This window comes from Brienomyrus brachyistius, chromosome 7 (genome assembly GCF_023856365.1).
Source record: "Brienomyrus brachyistius isolate T26 chromosome 7, BBRACH_0.4, whole genome shotgun sequence".
NCBI classification, from domain to species: Eukaryota; Metazoa; Chordata; class Actinopteri; order Osteoglossiformes; family Mormyridae; genus Brienomyrus; species Brienomyrus brachyistius.
This window is the reverse complement of record NC_064539.1, coordinates 1,682,825-1,698,359: the sequence shown is the minus strand read 5'-3', so window position 1 is coordinate 1,698,359 and position 15,535 is coordinate 1,682,825. Positions and strand designations below refer to the sequence as shown.

The 15,535-nt window shown below is 41.2% G+C and overlaps 2 protein-coding genes across 3 annotated transcripts; one reads left to right on the top strand and one right to left on the bottom strand.

Moving 5' to 3' along the window:
- Positions 1 to 629: 629 nt before the first annotated feature.
- Positions 630 to 2,821, bottom strand: si:ch73-234b20.5 (uncharacterized protein LOC449923 homolog). Its single transcript, XM_049021346.1, has 3 exons — positions 2,651 to 2,821; positions 1,857 to 2,018; positions 630 to 1,305 (listed from the first exon to the last, which is right to left on the bottom strand). The coding sequence occupies exons 1-3, from the start codon at positions 2,651 to 2,653 to the stop codon at positions 1,162 to 1,164; spliced, it is 309 nt and encodes a 102-aa protein (XP_048877303.1). The 5' UTR covers positions 2,654 to 2,821; the 3' UTR covers positions 630 to 1,161.
- Positions 2,822 to 6,909: 4,088 nt separating this feature from the next.
- Positions 6,910 to 13,327, top strand: mat2al (methionine adenosyltransferase II, alpha-like). 2 transcript variants are annotated; one of them, XM_049021316.1, is made up of 9 exons: positions 6,910 to 7,049; positions 7,870 to 7,947; positions 8,102 to 8,224; positions 8,340 to 8,452; positions 9,273 to 9,416; positions 10,809 to 11,027; positions 11,389 to 11,571; positions 11,811 to 11,944; positions 12,504 to 13,327. In XM_049021316.1, the coding sequence occupies exons 1-9, from the start codon at positions 6,971 to 6,973 to the stop codon at positions 12,604 to 12,606; spliced, it is 1,176 nt and encodes a 391-aa protein (XP_048877273.1). In that variant the 5' UTR covers positions 6,910 to 6,970; the 3' UTR covers positions 12,607 to 13,327. The 2 variants fall into 2 exon arrangements, with proteins under 2 accessions (XP_048877273.1, XP_048877274.1); XM_049021317.1 differs by lacking the exon at positions 12,504 to 13,327 and having other exon boundaries at positions 11,811 to 11,948.
- The last annotated feature ends 2,208 nt before the right edge of the window (positions 13,328 to 15,535 follow it).

Genomic DNA, 15,535 nt, shown 5'->3' with positions numbered 1-15,535 from the left:
TTCTATCATAGATTAAGGTATAGAATTATTATTTTGATCTAACCACACAATGCATATACAGACACTCCTCACTTAACAACCTACCTGTTTAACGACCACCTGGATTTACGGCCAGCTCTCCAGCCAGTCGTTATTGTACGGCGTACAAGAACTTTGGTCATGGAATCGGCAGCGCAGCACCTCAGCGTCGAGCATCTTGTCTCGCATCACCCTTTCTTGGTTTTAGTCTTCTTCCTGCAGTCGTTCAGTGTTCACTACAATAGCGTTCACAATCTCTGATTACCTGTATTTACAGTGTGCAAACCGATGTAATGTGAAATAGAGCTGATACCCTCTATTCTGTTTATTACAGTATACAGTACACTACTGTGTAAACATAAATATACCAAAATGTTATAAATGGTACAAAGGTGACATTAAAACAATATCTAAAGTTAGCTGACACAAACCCACTACCAATACAGTATGCTTAAAATATCAGTAAGGGGCGGCTCCTTACTTATCGACCAATTTGCTTAACGACCTACTCGTACGAACGGACGTTAATTGAGGAGTATCGTAATTTTGCACTGCTGTACAGGACCTAGCAGCTTTTAGCTCTAACCTGTCTGTTAGTGACACAATCCTCATTCTATGGTCAGAATCACATCTTTATTGCAAAATTCATGCAAGGATCACAGGAGACATCACAAGGATAGCTCAATGGAATAGGATATATGAGGCAAATCAAGTTACTATAGTTTCTGGACAGATTAATGACCAGGATTTTTTTGCTGATTTCCTGTAAAGACATTGAAAAACCAAAAACAAATGCAGTTCTTTAAATAAACATTACTTTAAATATAAATTAACTTCATTATTATACAATCTATGTAAAATACTTCACTTAATGTGGCAATATTTTGAGCTTATGAACTGTGATTACAATGTACACGTGAATAGGCTGGATATGCCTTTTGTTGTTAAATGTATTTAAATCATTGGTCTAAGTAAAACAGTGTAAAAATTTGAACTGTTTCAGATATTTAGAGACATTAAAGATTCTCTATTATTACTATAAACATAAATTGAAATATTTAATAGTTGTGTGTGCAATTAAACAGGTCTGTATTTGCAAATGTGGCTTTTTGGCTGGATAGTAGAAACACCTTGAGCAGACAGTTATGAGGGAATGACACCAGTGGCCAGTAGGATGATGATGATAACGATGATCACCACTATCACACCTATAATTATCATCATCTTTGTGTTTCTCCACCAGTATTTCCGGGCCACGCGTGTAGATGTCTTTTGAAAGGAGTCAGCCTGGGAGGAAATAGTGTGTTACAAGAAGTATTTTAAATTAAATAAATTAAATAAAAAACTAATAATGAGCAGTCATTTCCAATTAGTTCTGAACAAATATAGATTTTAGATTTTTTCATTGGTGCTGACAACCCTTTCTTTGACGTTGCTTACTAGAAGGACATTGTGTTATAAGTTGTTTTTAGTCTCTGAATAAATTTCTATACACTGTGATCCTTACCAGGAGGAGCAGTGGGAAAATGAAGTGAGATAAAATGAGATTCATACTCTTTGGTCAGGTGAGAATTTTTGCAAGTTACAATTTCCAAGTTATATTCTAATTCTGGTGTAACTATTCTTCCTCTACACACAGAAACCTTTTTTTTAGAAAACAACTTCATGACCAGAATCAAAATCAGTTCAACATATGCATGTTTTTTAAAATTATGTAGATAATAGCCTGTTACCTGCTTCTACCATGTAACCACAATTTTATATCAAATTAGGCAAAGAAAAATACAAGAAATTAAGAGGAGCTGTAGACCTACTTAGTTTTGATTTTAAAAACTTACTGTTGCCTGGAGATCATCGGTTTTGTCAATGAGATCATTTAATCGAGCATCTCTTTCCAAGACTTTGTTGATGTTGTCTTTCAGTATGACCTTGACATCGTTGACTTGCTCCTGCACCTGGTTCAGCGTGTTTTGTGATGGTGCTTGAGCACCGGAGTCAGCCTGTGGGAAGCCAGACAGTACTGTGGCCGGAAACTCAGTTTGAGGAACAATTCTGCAGTGTAAATATACCTCACATGGCTGACAAAACCCTCAATGAAAAGAAAATAAAAGCTTGACTATATAGACCACACCACTAGACACATTAGAATGAGTTTGCTTTCTAATTATTGTCAGCATTTATTTAACTAACGTCATAGAGTAATTTTTATTTCAGCCTTCTTCAGGACTCTTTTTTTATTGCCATACTTGATTCAAGCATTTTAATTTATTATATTAGGAAGCAAATTTTTCATTTTGAACAGTGTGCATTTCTTTAATAGTCAAATATGCTCTTATCAGTGGTGTTCACTGCTAGTCAGAATTTACTTCCTTGTTTGACCAACATCTGTCACAAAGCACTTCTATAAAAACATTTTATACTTTTAACTAAAACATTTAAAATGACATATTACAGCATTGTATTTACGCGTGAAAAGTTACTTTAGTACTGCCCAATGATTTTCATAATGTCCCTTTAAATGTGGCAGCTGTACACCTTATAGACCTACAGAGGGGTCCCTTGTCTCCATTAAGGCAGCAGAACTGCTGTTTAATTTCCACAGAAGACATAGCTAACAAATCTATACACTTACCATATTGTTATAATCGGTCGACTGATGCAGAACCACGAAATAGGTTTTATCAAATGCTCAAAGCATGAGCGTTTCACACCAACCTATCCATATTAGTTACCATACTGCTGCTTTCAGTTGGGAAGCACGGTCACACGCCAGTATCAGTCCTTGTGGGTTACACATTTACTCTGGGCGTAACCACGATTGGCCGCAAACGTACCAGTTTCCTTTATCATGACCTATCATGCGCTGACTAACCATCTGATGCAGAGCAGAACTGAAATCATATGGAAGTGCAAAGGTCACTTTCATTACCGTGTTTCTGTTGACCAAGGTCTCACCATTCTGCAGATATTAATACTTCCTCTGTTTTTTTTTAAATAAATGACAAAAGAATACAGTATCCAAAAAGACACACCTCTTGCAATTTTTACTTTTTGTTCCCTCAATACAAAGACACCCATCCAATCAGACTTTTTAAATATTCATTTGCTTATACAATCAGAATAAACCACAAAGGTGTACATGTTTCCAAACACTAAAACGCCCCATTGGCATCCATCTGCATATCTCTAATAATAGGGGATGTCATTGTATGCAACAAACTGAAAATCAGGCAGGAGGCATCACTGAAGTGATGAGTCTGACTCAAATAAAGGCAACTGTTTTGGGGCGGGGGGTCTTTGTTATTTTGTGTGTGTCCTTATGCATAAGCAACCATCCATCCATTTTCTGTACCCGCATGTCCAATTCAGGGTTGTAGGGGTCTAGAGCCCATCCCAGAAGCTATGGGCGCAAGGCAGGGAACAACCCAAGATGGGGTGCCAACCCATCACAGGGCAAACTCACACACCATTCACACACATGCGGAACCCCATGATAACACATGGAGAACACACAAACTCCACATGTAGAGCTGGACCAAAAACCCAATCACTGGTGTCAAAGGTGTGAAACAACAGAGCAAACCAGTGTGTCAGCATGACACAAAAACCACTGACAGCAAATTACTAATGGAAGGGGCAGTTCTAGGATTTGACCCAAATCGGGTAGCCACTTTGAATCTGAAATACCTTCACCCTTCCGCTGGCCAAGCAAGGGGAAAGGTGGACTGGTCTATAATCTGCTGTAGCTGTGGGCTTTATATGGTGTCGATAGGGCGAAATCAGGAGGTAAGAGGTTATACAAGAAGGTCTCTAATAAACAGGTGATATCAGGATTTGTTTTAAGGCGAGGGACTAATGAGAGGCCATAATTCTAACAAAGGGACCAAATAATATGTTTTGAATCGGGGAGTGTCAGGGGAAGGAGCACTTCAGGGACCAATCAGCTTTCAGTATTGGCCCCACCCCTGTATACGCCCCTTTTAATATAGTATAGCTGTCAGAGAAGGCTATAATCAAGGAAGCATGGCTCTACAGTGACACTGCGTAGATCTGGCTGTCGTTTCAGCATGGGTGACTGTTCAAGGAAGCTGCTCAAAAGGGAGGTTATGGCGATGTGGAAGAAGCTGTGGACGATGGTAGTCCTTCTATACCAGTGACATTTCTATAGATTCTTTCAGCTGTGGGTGAGGTGTTGAAGCCACATTTCACAAGGTCCTACTTCTGCACTCTTAATTATCTAGCACTATCGCCTGTTACGTGTAGGAGGTGGGACTTATTGATATTAATTAAAATTATATGTTATTAAATATTACAATAAGCATCATGTTATGGGGCTGTTTCTCTCTAAGAGGAAAAACAAATATTTACAAAACACAAAGATCTGACGGGACCTACTGCCTAATGTAAGAGACTGAGTTACACGGAAATAATTCCTCCTTTCAACACAAATATCCAGAAATGGATTAAAATAAGTAGATTAATGTGCAGAATGAATCTGGCAGGAAACCTGTGAATTGGCCTGAAACTGTCCTAGAGATTCTATTCCTCTGAAGAAAGGGAGCTCTGCAAATCGATCCAGGTATCACTCGAAATGCAGCCACAGCACCTTTAAAGCAAAAGGTTTGACCGAGCATTAACTGAAGGCTGGGCACACATAAAATAAAAGGCACTGGTTTCAAATACTAGTTGAAACTTTTCTTTATTTCAGGCCTAAGGCTAAAAGCTGAAACTGCAAAGAGGGCATGTAGATTTCATATGATCCGGTGTCAGTCTGTATGGTAACTGTAGGTAAATATTGTCACATTTTATTGACGGTGAATCATTCAACCTTAAATTATTATTCAACAAAGCTCAGTTCTGCATGGTCTGATTCTATTTTTGTGCAGCGTACTCTAGCCTATCTTTAGACTTTCGCCTTCAGAAAATGCTTCTACAGCTACTCCACACGATGCCTTCTATTAGTGTGGCATGTTCACTTTCTCTCCGGGTGCCTGGCTGTTATTTATGACTGGAACAAGCAACAAACTGAAGCAAAACTCATTAGAACAGAAACGCATAATCAGCATCATATTTGGTGTCACACTTTTCCATAATAAAGAAGCATAAACTGTAGTTTATAACAGATCCCACCTGCACTAAACCTCAAGCACATATACATTAAGATTAGCTCTTTTGTATGGTTATGTGGTATTTCAAAAATATACCCCATTTACATATTATCACATTTACACTTTTATCTCATATGAAAACAATGGTTATTTTGCTAGGTTTGTAAGCTTTTTCATCGTAGAATATAAAAGTTTGTTTACAAAGTCATCCGTATCCCAGTCATCTGACTCAGAGAGAGCAGAGCAGGGCAGGCTACAGCCTGGACTGGAAATCAGTCCATGAGAAGGGAAGGTGTATACTCCAGCAAGCGCACCAAAGGATGTTTGGAGACACCACCTGACCTAAAGGAGGCAAGGTCAGCATAGGGAGAACAAGCGAAATCTGCACAAAGAATTGGTACGAGGATCAAACTGTCTTGAAGCCGTAGTGATAAGCCTGCACGCTCACAGAGTTGCTGAGTTATAAAAATCTCAACTGAGCAGCTGTCAAGTGAGGGGACTTTGAGCTCAGCATTAATTATTGTCAAGCTGCTCTTTTACCTTGCTTCTTGTAAGTCCTTTCTTTCAAACTTTAAAATATTGGCCATTTTAGTGTGAAGCCTCTGCAGTCTGATTCGTCTTTGTAAATCACACATATTACAAAGGTGACCAAATGTTGAGGTGATGTATCACGGTTTTTCTTGATTGCTTTAGCACATTTCTCAAATGACAATTTAACATTTGCCAAGCAGCAAGTGTAATCCCCACACCATAATGTCACTTCTGCACAGCAGAACACCATTTCCCATTGTTTCACACAAATTTACAAATGTTTTAATCCATATATGCTAATGGTTTTGTACAATTGTCATCATTTGGCACAATATTCAGTTTCTTTAATCTTGTTACTCAAATTAGATTATGTAGTTTCCCACTGTAGTAATTTTACACCCATGCATCAGTCAGTGACAATGAGATCCCGACTTTTGTTCAGAATTGGGGAGTATGCTTACACTGACAGTTACAGGCTTTTGCAGCTAAACCATGATGTTGTGCTATATGCATGAACTGTTTTGAGAAATGCACTTATAGTCTTAAGAATAAGTATGTTTCATGAAATGTGCTGAAGCAATCGTAGACAACCTTAATGTGCGCAATGATGCAAAATTTATGATTTTTTCCCCAACAGTAAAATCACTTTTCAATCAATCAATTTTAAAATATTGCTTTGGTGCAACAGAATAATGAAGGTGTAATAAGAGACGCTCCGAACATTTTTAACTTATACATTTGCCTTCCCTTAGACCTTGTAAGTAATATGCTGACTCAGGTCCATCGTTGGTCTCAGAATTAGCTTTGAAGTGCTAAAGTGTAGCCTTACAAATGCATCAGGAACCCTGTTAAGAAAACATCATTATGTACTCTTTCCTTACATCTGCCCAATACTGCCTGGGATATGCTCAGAATATGCAGTTCTAACATGCATGGATGGATGGATGAATAGACAAACATACAGACAGGCAGGCAGATAGACAAACAGACAGACAGATCGACAGACAGACAAACAGATAGACAGACAGATAGACAGGCAGGCAGACAGATAGACAGGCAGACAGACAGATTGAGACAGACAGACAGACAGACAGAGAGACAGATAAATAGATATCTAATTTACGTGAGTATATGGCCATAGGTCTACGTCCGCCAGTGATCTTTTGCATAATTTGTCTAATGATTAACTCACAACCAAGATCTACTCTTTAAAACATCAAACATAGCCTTTGATTCAGTCTGAGTTTGACGTCTAGTGAAGGTGTGTCTAACAGTGTGCGAATAGGTTGTAGTATTTCAAAGATCACCCAAAAATGAACTTCTCTGGGAAAAACAAATCAACCGGGAAAACCTTCCTTTTCACATCTGAATCAGTGGGAGAAGGACATTCCGGTAAGAAGAATATCTTTTTATTTCCTCAGTTAAATTAAAACAGTTTGGGTCAGGCTTAGAGAGCCTAACAACAGGATAATCTCACAGATAATAACAATTTTAGTTAAATTATATGCATTTTAATGTCTTCATATTCCAAACTGTGATCTTGGGCAGGGTCTCTGTATGTCAAGCCCTCACAATTTGGGGGATGCTCATAGGTGGCACATTTTCACATGGGCGCCCACATACACACACACACTCTCCATTCATTTCTATGGGCATAATCCTAATAATCCCAACTATGACAACACTAACCTTAGCCAAACAAAATAAACAAGACTTTTGGCATTTTTAGTTTTTTTTTTTGGTAGCATTCACAATTTTTTTTTATAAAATTGAGTTTCCCCCTCTGGGGACCTAAAAATGCAAAATAGACTAGTTTCTTTAAATATACAAACGATGTATGCATTAAATGTTCAATATTTACACATTACATGTATGAAGCATTGGAATTCCATATATGGAATGATTACCCACATCCCAGCAGAAAAAAAACAAATATTAGCCTGTGCCTGTTTATTGTTTGTTAGATGAAAGGGTAAGGCGTGTCTGATGAGCAGTTGTACATTTTTTTGCCTGGGAAATAACCCCCAAATAGCTATGCAATTAGAACATGTTTATACAACATTTACTACGTATTGCATAAGCATAATTTATATCTCCAAACTTTTATCTGTGGGTACAAAGCTCAGCTAATAATTGACCCCCATATCATACCTGTTTAAATGAGGGCTCATTTTTATGATTCACTTGTTTGTCTCTATTTCTTGGCAATCAGACAAAATGTGTGACCAGATCAGTGATGCTGTGCTTGATGCCTATCTGGCACAAGACCCAGATTCCAAGGTGGCCTGCGGTATGTTTGTTGGACATTATTTGTAATATTCACATCAGTTCACAATTGTATGAGAACATGTTGTATAAAAATGCCTAGTTACTATTCAGCCATTTGTGGCTGCAAATGTACTTACGGATCCATTCATAATGTTGCTGCATCTCTGTGTTTTTAGAGTGCGTGGCAAAGACAGGAATGATCCTGCTGTGTGGGGAGGTCACATCGAAGGCTGTGATTGACCTTCAGTTTGTGGTGAGGAACACTATTAAGAGCATCGGCTATGACGACTCCTCTAAAGGTAACGTGCGCTCAGAGAGCAGGACATTTTCATCTCCGATTGCAGGCTATTCTGGGACAATGTTTGGTATAAAAAGCTATGGAAGGTGTTATATTGATTTCTCACATTTCCTCAGGTTTCGATTATAAGACCTGCAACCTCCTCGTGGCCTTGGAACCTCAATGTGTAGAAATCAGTGACTGTGTGTTTGAGGGAAAGAAAGACGAGGACATTGGTGCTGGAGACCAGGTTTGGGATCTTTTACTTTTGTAAATGCTGTGAAAATGATATATGAGGCCATCGATAATTCATTTCATTCATCCTTCTGACCACTAACCCAGCACACGGCCAGGGGGGAGGTGGGACATTCAAATTGTACACACAATGAGTGAGGCAGGATTCACACCACTAATTTAATTCTTTTCTTGTAAGCTGACCCTCCAAGCTTATTTGCCCTAGTTCACTTTACCTATACTCATGCACATGCACACAGCACACTGTGCAACCAAAAAACAGCAGAGGTATTTAGAGGAGAGGAACAAAACCCCCTTAGAAGAGTCTGGGGGTCAAAGGTCAGCTGGATGCCTTCACCATCTGGGCATTGCAAAGTTAGTTACAGTAGATAGCCAAATATCAGCGGATGAATAGGTAATTTGGACCAGGGGTTGGCAGCTTCATGCCACCAAATATAGTATGTCACTGCGCTTTCGATTAATTACGTGTGATTAAGTTTTTGTCTGATACGACTCCAAGTGATGTTGTTCAGGTTAAACGTTTACAGTATCCACAATGACCATTCAATCAATGATTAGCTTTTGAGCCATAATTGTTAATGCAAGGGATTACAAGGCCATGGTAATGACCATCACACCATTAAAAAGGGGTTATTTTATTGGGTTCCTTTGGATTAAACCAGACCTGATAATCACACCTACGATGCACTTCAAACCTCACTGATCACAAAAAAGGATCTATCTTTATAGAGCAATCATCAGCATTTCAGGTTCCAAATTACCTGTTCAGTAAATTCCCAAGCTAAACGTGACCTGATGAATGATTGTCTTTCCAGGGTCTGATGTTTGGCTACGCCACTGATGAAACGGAGGAATGCATGCCGTTGACCATCCTCCTGGCCCACAATCTCAATGCAATGATGAAGAAGCTCTCTTGCAATGGAGTGTGCCCCTGGATAAGACCAGACTCCAAAACTCAGGTGGATCACATGCCTAGGTTTTTATTTAAAGACCAGGGTTCCTGAGCTTTTACCGGTACCTAGAATAGTCATTCATACAGTGAGAGATATTTTGAACATTCATGGCTAATTATGGGATGTGGTATACTGTAAATCAAGGATGTAGCATATAATGTACACACAGTATCTGAACCACCAGCCCTGGCTGTGTGCTGTATGTATTCATTTTCAGCCACATTATTTGCTATGTGCAGGACGTGGTTGTTTGCGTGAGAAAGCAGTGGTACCTAACAAATAGGGTGACCAGATAATCCAAGTTAGGGAGGACACTTTGAGCTAGGAAGGATTTGTAATCTACCATTTCAATTTAAAGGACCTGGATTTCACCTAAGCATTGAGTTCTTGATTTGTGCTGATTAGCCAGTTTCCTGTAATCGTACATGTGTCACTAATATTCATATGAAACAGCTGGCTGAGTCTTTCAATTAAGGAAACAAATCATTCAGGGGCCTTTCAGTTTTAAAGTACAGACACTCCTCTACTTACGAATTTTCAGCTTACGCACTTTCAGACATATGAACGAAGAGCACTGTAAGTCCAAATTGTGTTCCTTGGGCTCCCGTTTCCTGTCCGCAACATAATTTTTTTATGACTTCTGGCCACTATTCCTGCCGCACAGCAGTGTATCGTGCGAACTCCCAGCATCATAGTTTTTTGTACTTGTGTATACCCTTAAAATGATGTTGCATAACGACTTATGAACATTTCAAGTTACGAACGGCCGTTCGGAACGTATCTCAGTCGTAAGTAGAGGAGTGTCTGTACTTAGTAATTCCTGCAGTAACTCATAATGTTCTCCTTGACATAGATTATCTGGTCACCCAAATTAACCATTAATTGTTAAAAACAATGTGTTGATGTTTACATTCCGTTGCTACTACACATTTCACCTATTCTATCTTCAAAGGAAGTATTATGTAGCTTAGTCAAGACCATTCAAGCAATTAATACCAGATAGTAATTATTTATTCATCCCCATAGGGAAATTTACATTTATTTATTAAATTTTTATTTATTGTATTTAGCAGACACTTTTATCCAAAGTGATATGTGCAAGTGAGGCAAATAGCACATTACAAACATACCATTGTCAATGAGTTGACGATATAGGTGCAACTAGACCAGGTTTTCACCTATCTAGTCTTGCTGTCCATGAAACACATATATATCTGAAAACAAATTTTGTAGTCATAAGTGTCCTTGGAGCCATTGGAGTAAAGGGCCTTGCTCACGGGCCCAAAAGGGCATCGAGAGATTTGACCTGGTGACCTTCTGATCATGGGCATGAGCCATAACCTGAGGAGCCACACACCATAGATGTTTATGGAATCTGTCCCACATTCCTGTTTTTAGGTCACTGTGGAATACCGGGACAATAACGGTGCAATGGAGCCGGTGCGAGTGCACACGGTGGTGATTTCCGTGCAGCACAGTCCCGAGGTCGCTCTGGAGAAGATTCGCAAAGACTTGATGGAAAAAGTAGTCAAGGAAGTCATCCCTGCCAAATACCTCGATGACAGGACAATCTATCACTTACTGCCCAGTGGCAAGTTCAGCACCGGTGGCCCTCAGGTGGAGAGCTTTTCTATTTCTGCTGATGCCACTTTATGGTTTTGTTCACTTCCCATTCTTACAGTTAGACATTTTTACTTACATTAATTTAATACTGGGTTATATCTGAAGACATGTTTTTGCAGTAATGCAAGAACATTTTGATATTGGTAGGGAAATTATTCAATTACACGCTTAATATGCTGAATGAACCTCAATCCTGTAGTGCATAAGTGGATATAGAACATGAATGGATGGATATTCTGAATGCAAATATAATTTAAATAAAAATAAAACTGTGTGTATGTGCACTCTGAGGTCTCTCGGTTACAGGAGTGATCTTGCATCCAAACCACTGAGGCTAATTCTAATTTTGCAACAGGGAGATGCAGGACTCACAGGCCGCAAAATTATAGTGGATACTTACGGTGGGTGGGGAGGCCACGGCGGTGGGGCCTTCTCTGGAAAAGACTACTCCAAAGTAGACCGCTCTGGAGCTTATGCTGCACGATGGGTCGCCAAGTCCCTGGTGAAGGCGAAACTCTGCAAAAGAGTTCTGGTCCAAGTGAGATTATCTTTGTTTGTAGCTAAGTAAACAAGAAATTATTCTCATACAGTGTTTAACAGTGTGTCATACAGTGGTTTTATTTCTCTGTGTGATTTATCATATCATATTTATATTCGACTTACGATATTTTCAATTTACTATAGGTTTATTGGAACGTAGTCCCATCGTAAGCTGAGAAGCATCTGAATTTTGCAGCCATCATGGATCCTGAGTCCCCTTCCTGTGTTGCATTGCAGATATCATACGCCATCGGTGTGAGCCACCCACTGTCTGTCTCGGTGTTCCACTATGGTACATCTACCAAGGATGAAGATGAGCTGCTGAAAATTGTGCAGAACAATTTTGACTTACGCCCAGGGGCTATAATAAAGTGAGTTACTGCTTCAGCATCCCAAAATAATCACCATAGTGACATTAATAAGGGAATAGTTGTTCTCTTAACTTCATGTAAATAGACTCCCAGAAGTGATGAGAATCCTTAACACTGAGGGATTCAAATATACAGAGTACAGTTATTACGACGTACCAACCAGCAATTTGTCAACAATGAAATATGAAATTATGATTCTTACATAGATTGATCAATTAACTACAAGCCAGTTCATATGATTATTGACTGAAAACTAAACATAAGTTAAAACCTTTCTCCATCACCGCGAAGATTGTCAATCAACTGATCACCAGCTCCAACTGATATTTTAAGGAAATAACTCACACAATTCCACCCGGAGTTATGTCAAGGATAGAATGTTTCTCACATATCCATACCTATGAGGTCGTTTCACCCACCATACAGTGCTGCGTGTTTGCTGCCTTGCGGATGGCTTTATTGTCTATTAATAGTTTTACCGGTAAGGCATCTGGCTCTACCCACACAGAATGTTCAGACCTTGCTGTCCTCATACCTCTCTGCCCTATATTTTTCACAGGGAGCTGAATCTGAAAAGGCCCATCTACCAGAAAACTGCGTGTTATGGCCACTTTGGCAGACAGGAGTTTCCATGGGAAAACCCAAAACCTTTGGTGTTCTGATGGATTCGAGAATGTTAATGGAATTCGATTAGAGAATGCCATTTTGTGATTAGTGCCAAATAACCAAAGACGCTTCACATCAATTGTTGATTAGTGATCCAGTGACAACACATCCATGATGAACAAAATCTGGAGAGCTCTTTGAGGGAAATAACGCATAATCATCTCTTGTAATTCTTATTTTTGCCAATTTATCACTTCTGTTTTAACATCTGTTTACAGCTGATAACAGCTGTTGTAATCAAAAGCACTTGATTACACTTTGCTACAGTTCCATCACCTAATCATTTATTTTGATTAATTGTGCTCTATAAAGTTATGAGTACTACTGTTTCAGTGTTCAGTACTTATTTCATTTTAGCAGACAATTTTATTACGTGCGGATTATTTTCCATCCATCTTTCAACAGCATAACCTTTATGGGAGGGGTGGGCTAGCCTGAAGCCTAGCCCATGTGGGACGGGGCAGATAGCTGGGAACACACTTGATGGGATGTCAGTCTACTGCAAGACATGCACAGAATCATACACAAGTGGCAATTTAGAAATACTCAAAGTTCCCACCAGCACTGGCTGTTAAGCCAATCAGCATAAGCCAATCAGCATAAACCAATAAGCATAAGCTAATCAGCATAAACCAATCAGCATGCCCAGGCTTTAGCAAGGACTTATTGGTGCAGTAACCTTGACCCCGAGCTGGAGGGGGCCCCAAAATCATCTTAATGAGCATGTTTTTGTATGTAAGAATTTAAAATTCTTTGTTGCCTTAGTTGATTAAAATTCCAGAATGCAAGTGAAGCGACCCAAAAGCGGTGAAGTGTCTGTGTTTTACTTTTGTTTTTTAAGGACTGTGTTTGTAAACAGCTCTTGAACAATAACATGCTTTTTCCCCTTTGTTTCATCTCCCTTAGTCAAAATGACACAGAATATCACTGAAATAAATTAAAGCATTAGAATTTTGCTGATACTATCCTCTTTTATCCTTATTACCCCCATTCACACTTGGTCCTTAAACTACAAGGTGTGAATGGGGCATTATCTAATGTTTGCAACGTATCTAATGTTTGTAACATTTCCCCAGTTTAGCTTGTTAAAGAACGAGACTGGATATTGATCACTGGACAATTAAAGATTTACAAATGCAAATGTCAGCATATTTTAAGAGGTGGTGCTTTGTTATACATATAAAGGCATATTTCATCTGGCAGCCATTATGAAACATTACACAATAAAATGATTTGTAATCCTGGAGCTGACACCTTATCATGGTGGAGGGGTTTGCTTGTTCCAGTGATCTCAGGAGCTACGTTGTCTGGGGCTTTATGCCCCTGATAGGGTCACCCAAGGCAAATAGGTGCTGGGTGAGGAACCAGACGAAGTGCGGCTCAGAAGACCCCCAATGAAGAAAAAGATTTTGGGTTCACGGTTTCCCTTGCCCGGACGCGGGTCACCGGGCCCCCCGCCCGGAGCCTGGCCTGGAGGTGGGGCTCGATGGCGAGCGCCTGGTGGCCAGGCCTACACCCATGGGGCCTGGTTGGGCGCAGCCCGAACAAGGCACGTGGGTCCCCCCTCCAATGGGCTCACCACCCATGGGAGGGGCCATAGGGGTCGGGTGCGATGTGAGTTGGGCGGCAGCCAAAGGCAGGGACCTTGGCAGTCCGATCCTCGGCTGCAGAAGCTTGCTCTAGGGACATGGAATGTCACCTCTCTGATGGAGAAGGAGCCTGAGCTGGTGCGCGAGGTTGTGAAGTTCCAGCTAGATATAGTCGGACTCACCTCAACACACGGCTTGGGCTCTGGAACCAGTCTCCTTGAGGGGGGTTGGACCCTTTTCCACTCTGGAGTTGCCCGCGGGCAGAGGCGCCGAGCGGGGGTGGGCATACTTATTGCCCCCTGGCTGGGTGCCTATACATTGGGGTTTACCGCAGTGGACAAGAGGGTAGCCTCCCTTCGCCTTCGGGTGGGGGGATAGGTCCTGACTGTTGTTTGCGCTTAAGCGCCAAATGGCAGTTCAGAATACCCACCCTTTTTGGAGTCCTTGGAAGGGGTGTTGGAGAGCACTCCTCCTGGGGACTCTATTGTTTTTCTGGGGGACTTCAATGCTCACGTGGGCAATGACAGTGAGACCTGAAGGGGCGTGATTGGGAGGAACGGCCCCCCCGATCTGAACCCGAGCGGTGCTTTTTTATTGGACTTCTGTGTTCGTCACGGATTGTCCATAATGAACACCATGTTCAAACATAAGGGTGTCCATATGTGCACTTGGCACCAGGACACCCTAGGCCGCAGTTCGATGATCGACTTTGTAGTCGTGTCGTCAACTTGCGGCCACATGTCTTGGACATTCGGGTGAAGAGAGGGGCTGAGCTGTCAACTGATCATTACTTGGTGGTGGGTTGGCTCCGCTGGCGGGGGAGGAGGCTGGCCAAGCTTGGCAGGCCCAAGCGTATAGTGAGGAACGTCTGGCGGAATTCCCTGTCAGGAGGAGTTTCAACTCCTACCTCCGACAGAACTTCTCCCATGTCCCGGGGGAGGCGGGGGACATTGAGTCCGAATGGGCCATGTTCCGTGCCTCCATTGTGGAGGCAGCTGACTGGAGCTGTGGCCGTAAGGTGGTCGGTGCCTGTCGCGGGCGGCAATCCCCGAACCTGCTGGTGGACACCAGTGGTGAGGGATGCCGTCAAGCTGAAGAAGGAGTCCTATCGAGCCTTTTTGGCCTGTGGGACTTCAGACGCAGCTGACAGCTACCGGCAGGCCAAGCGGGATGAGGCTTTGGCGGTTGCTGAGGCAAAAACTCGGGTGTGCGAGGCCATGGAAAACGACTTCCGGATGGCTTCGAGGAGATTCTGGTCCACCATCCGGCGGCTCAGGGCGGGAAAGTGGTGCAACATCAACGCTGTTTATGGTGGGGATGGTGCGCTGCTGACCTC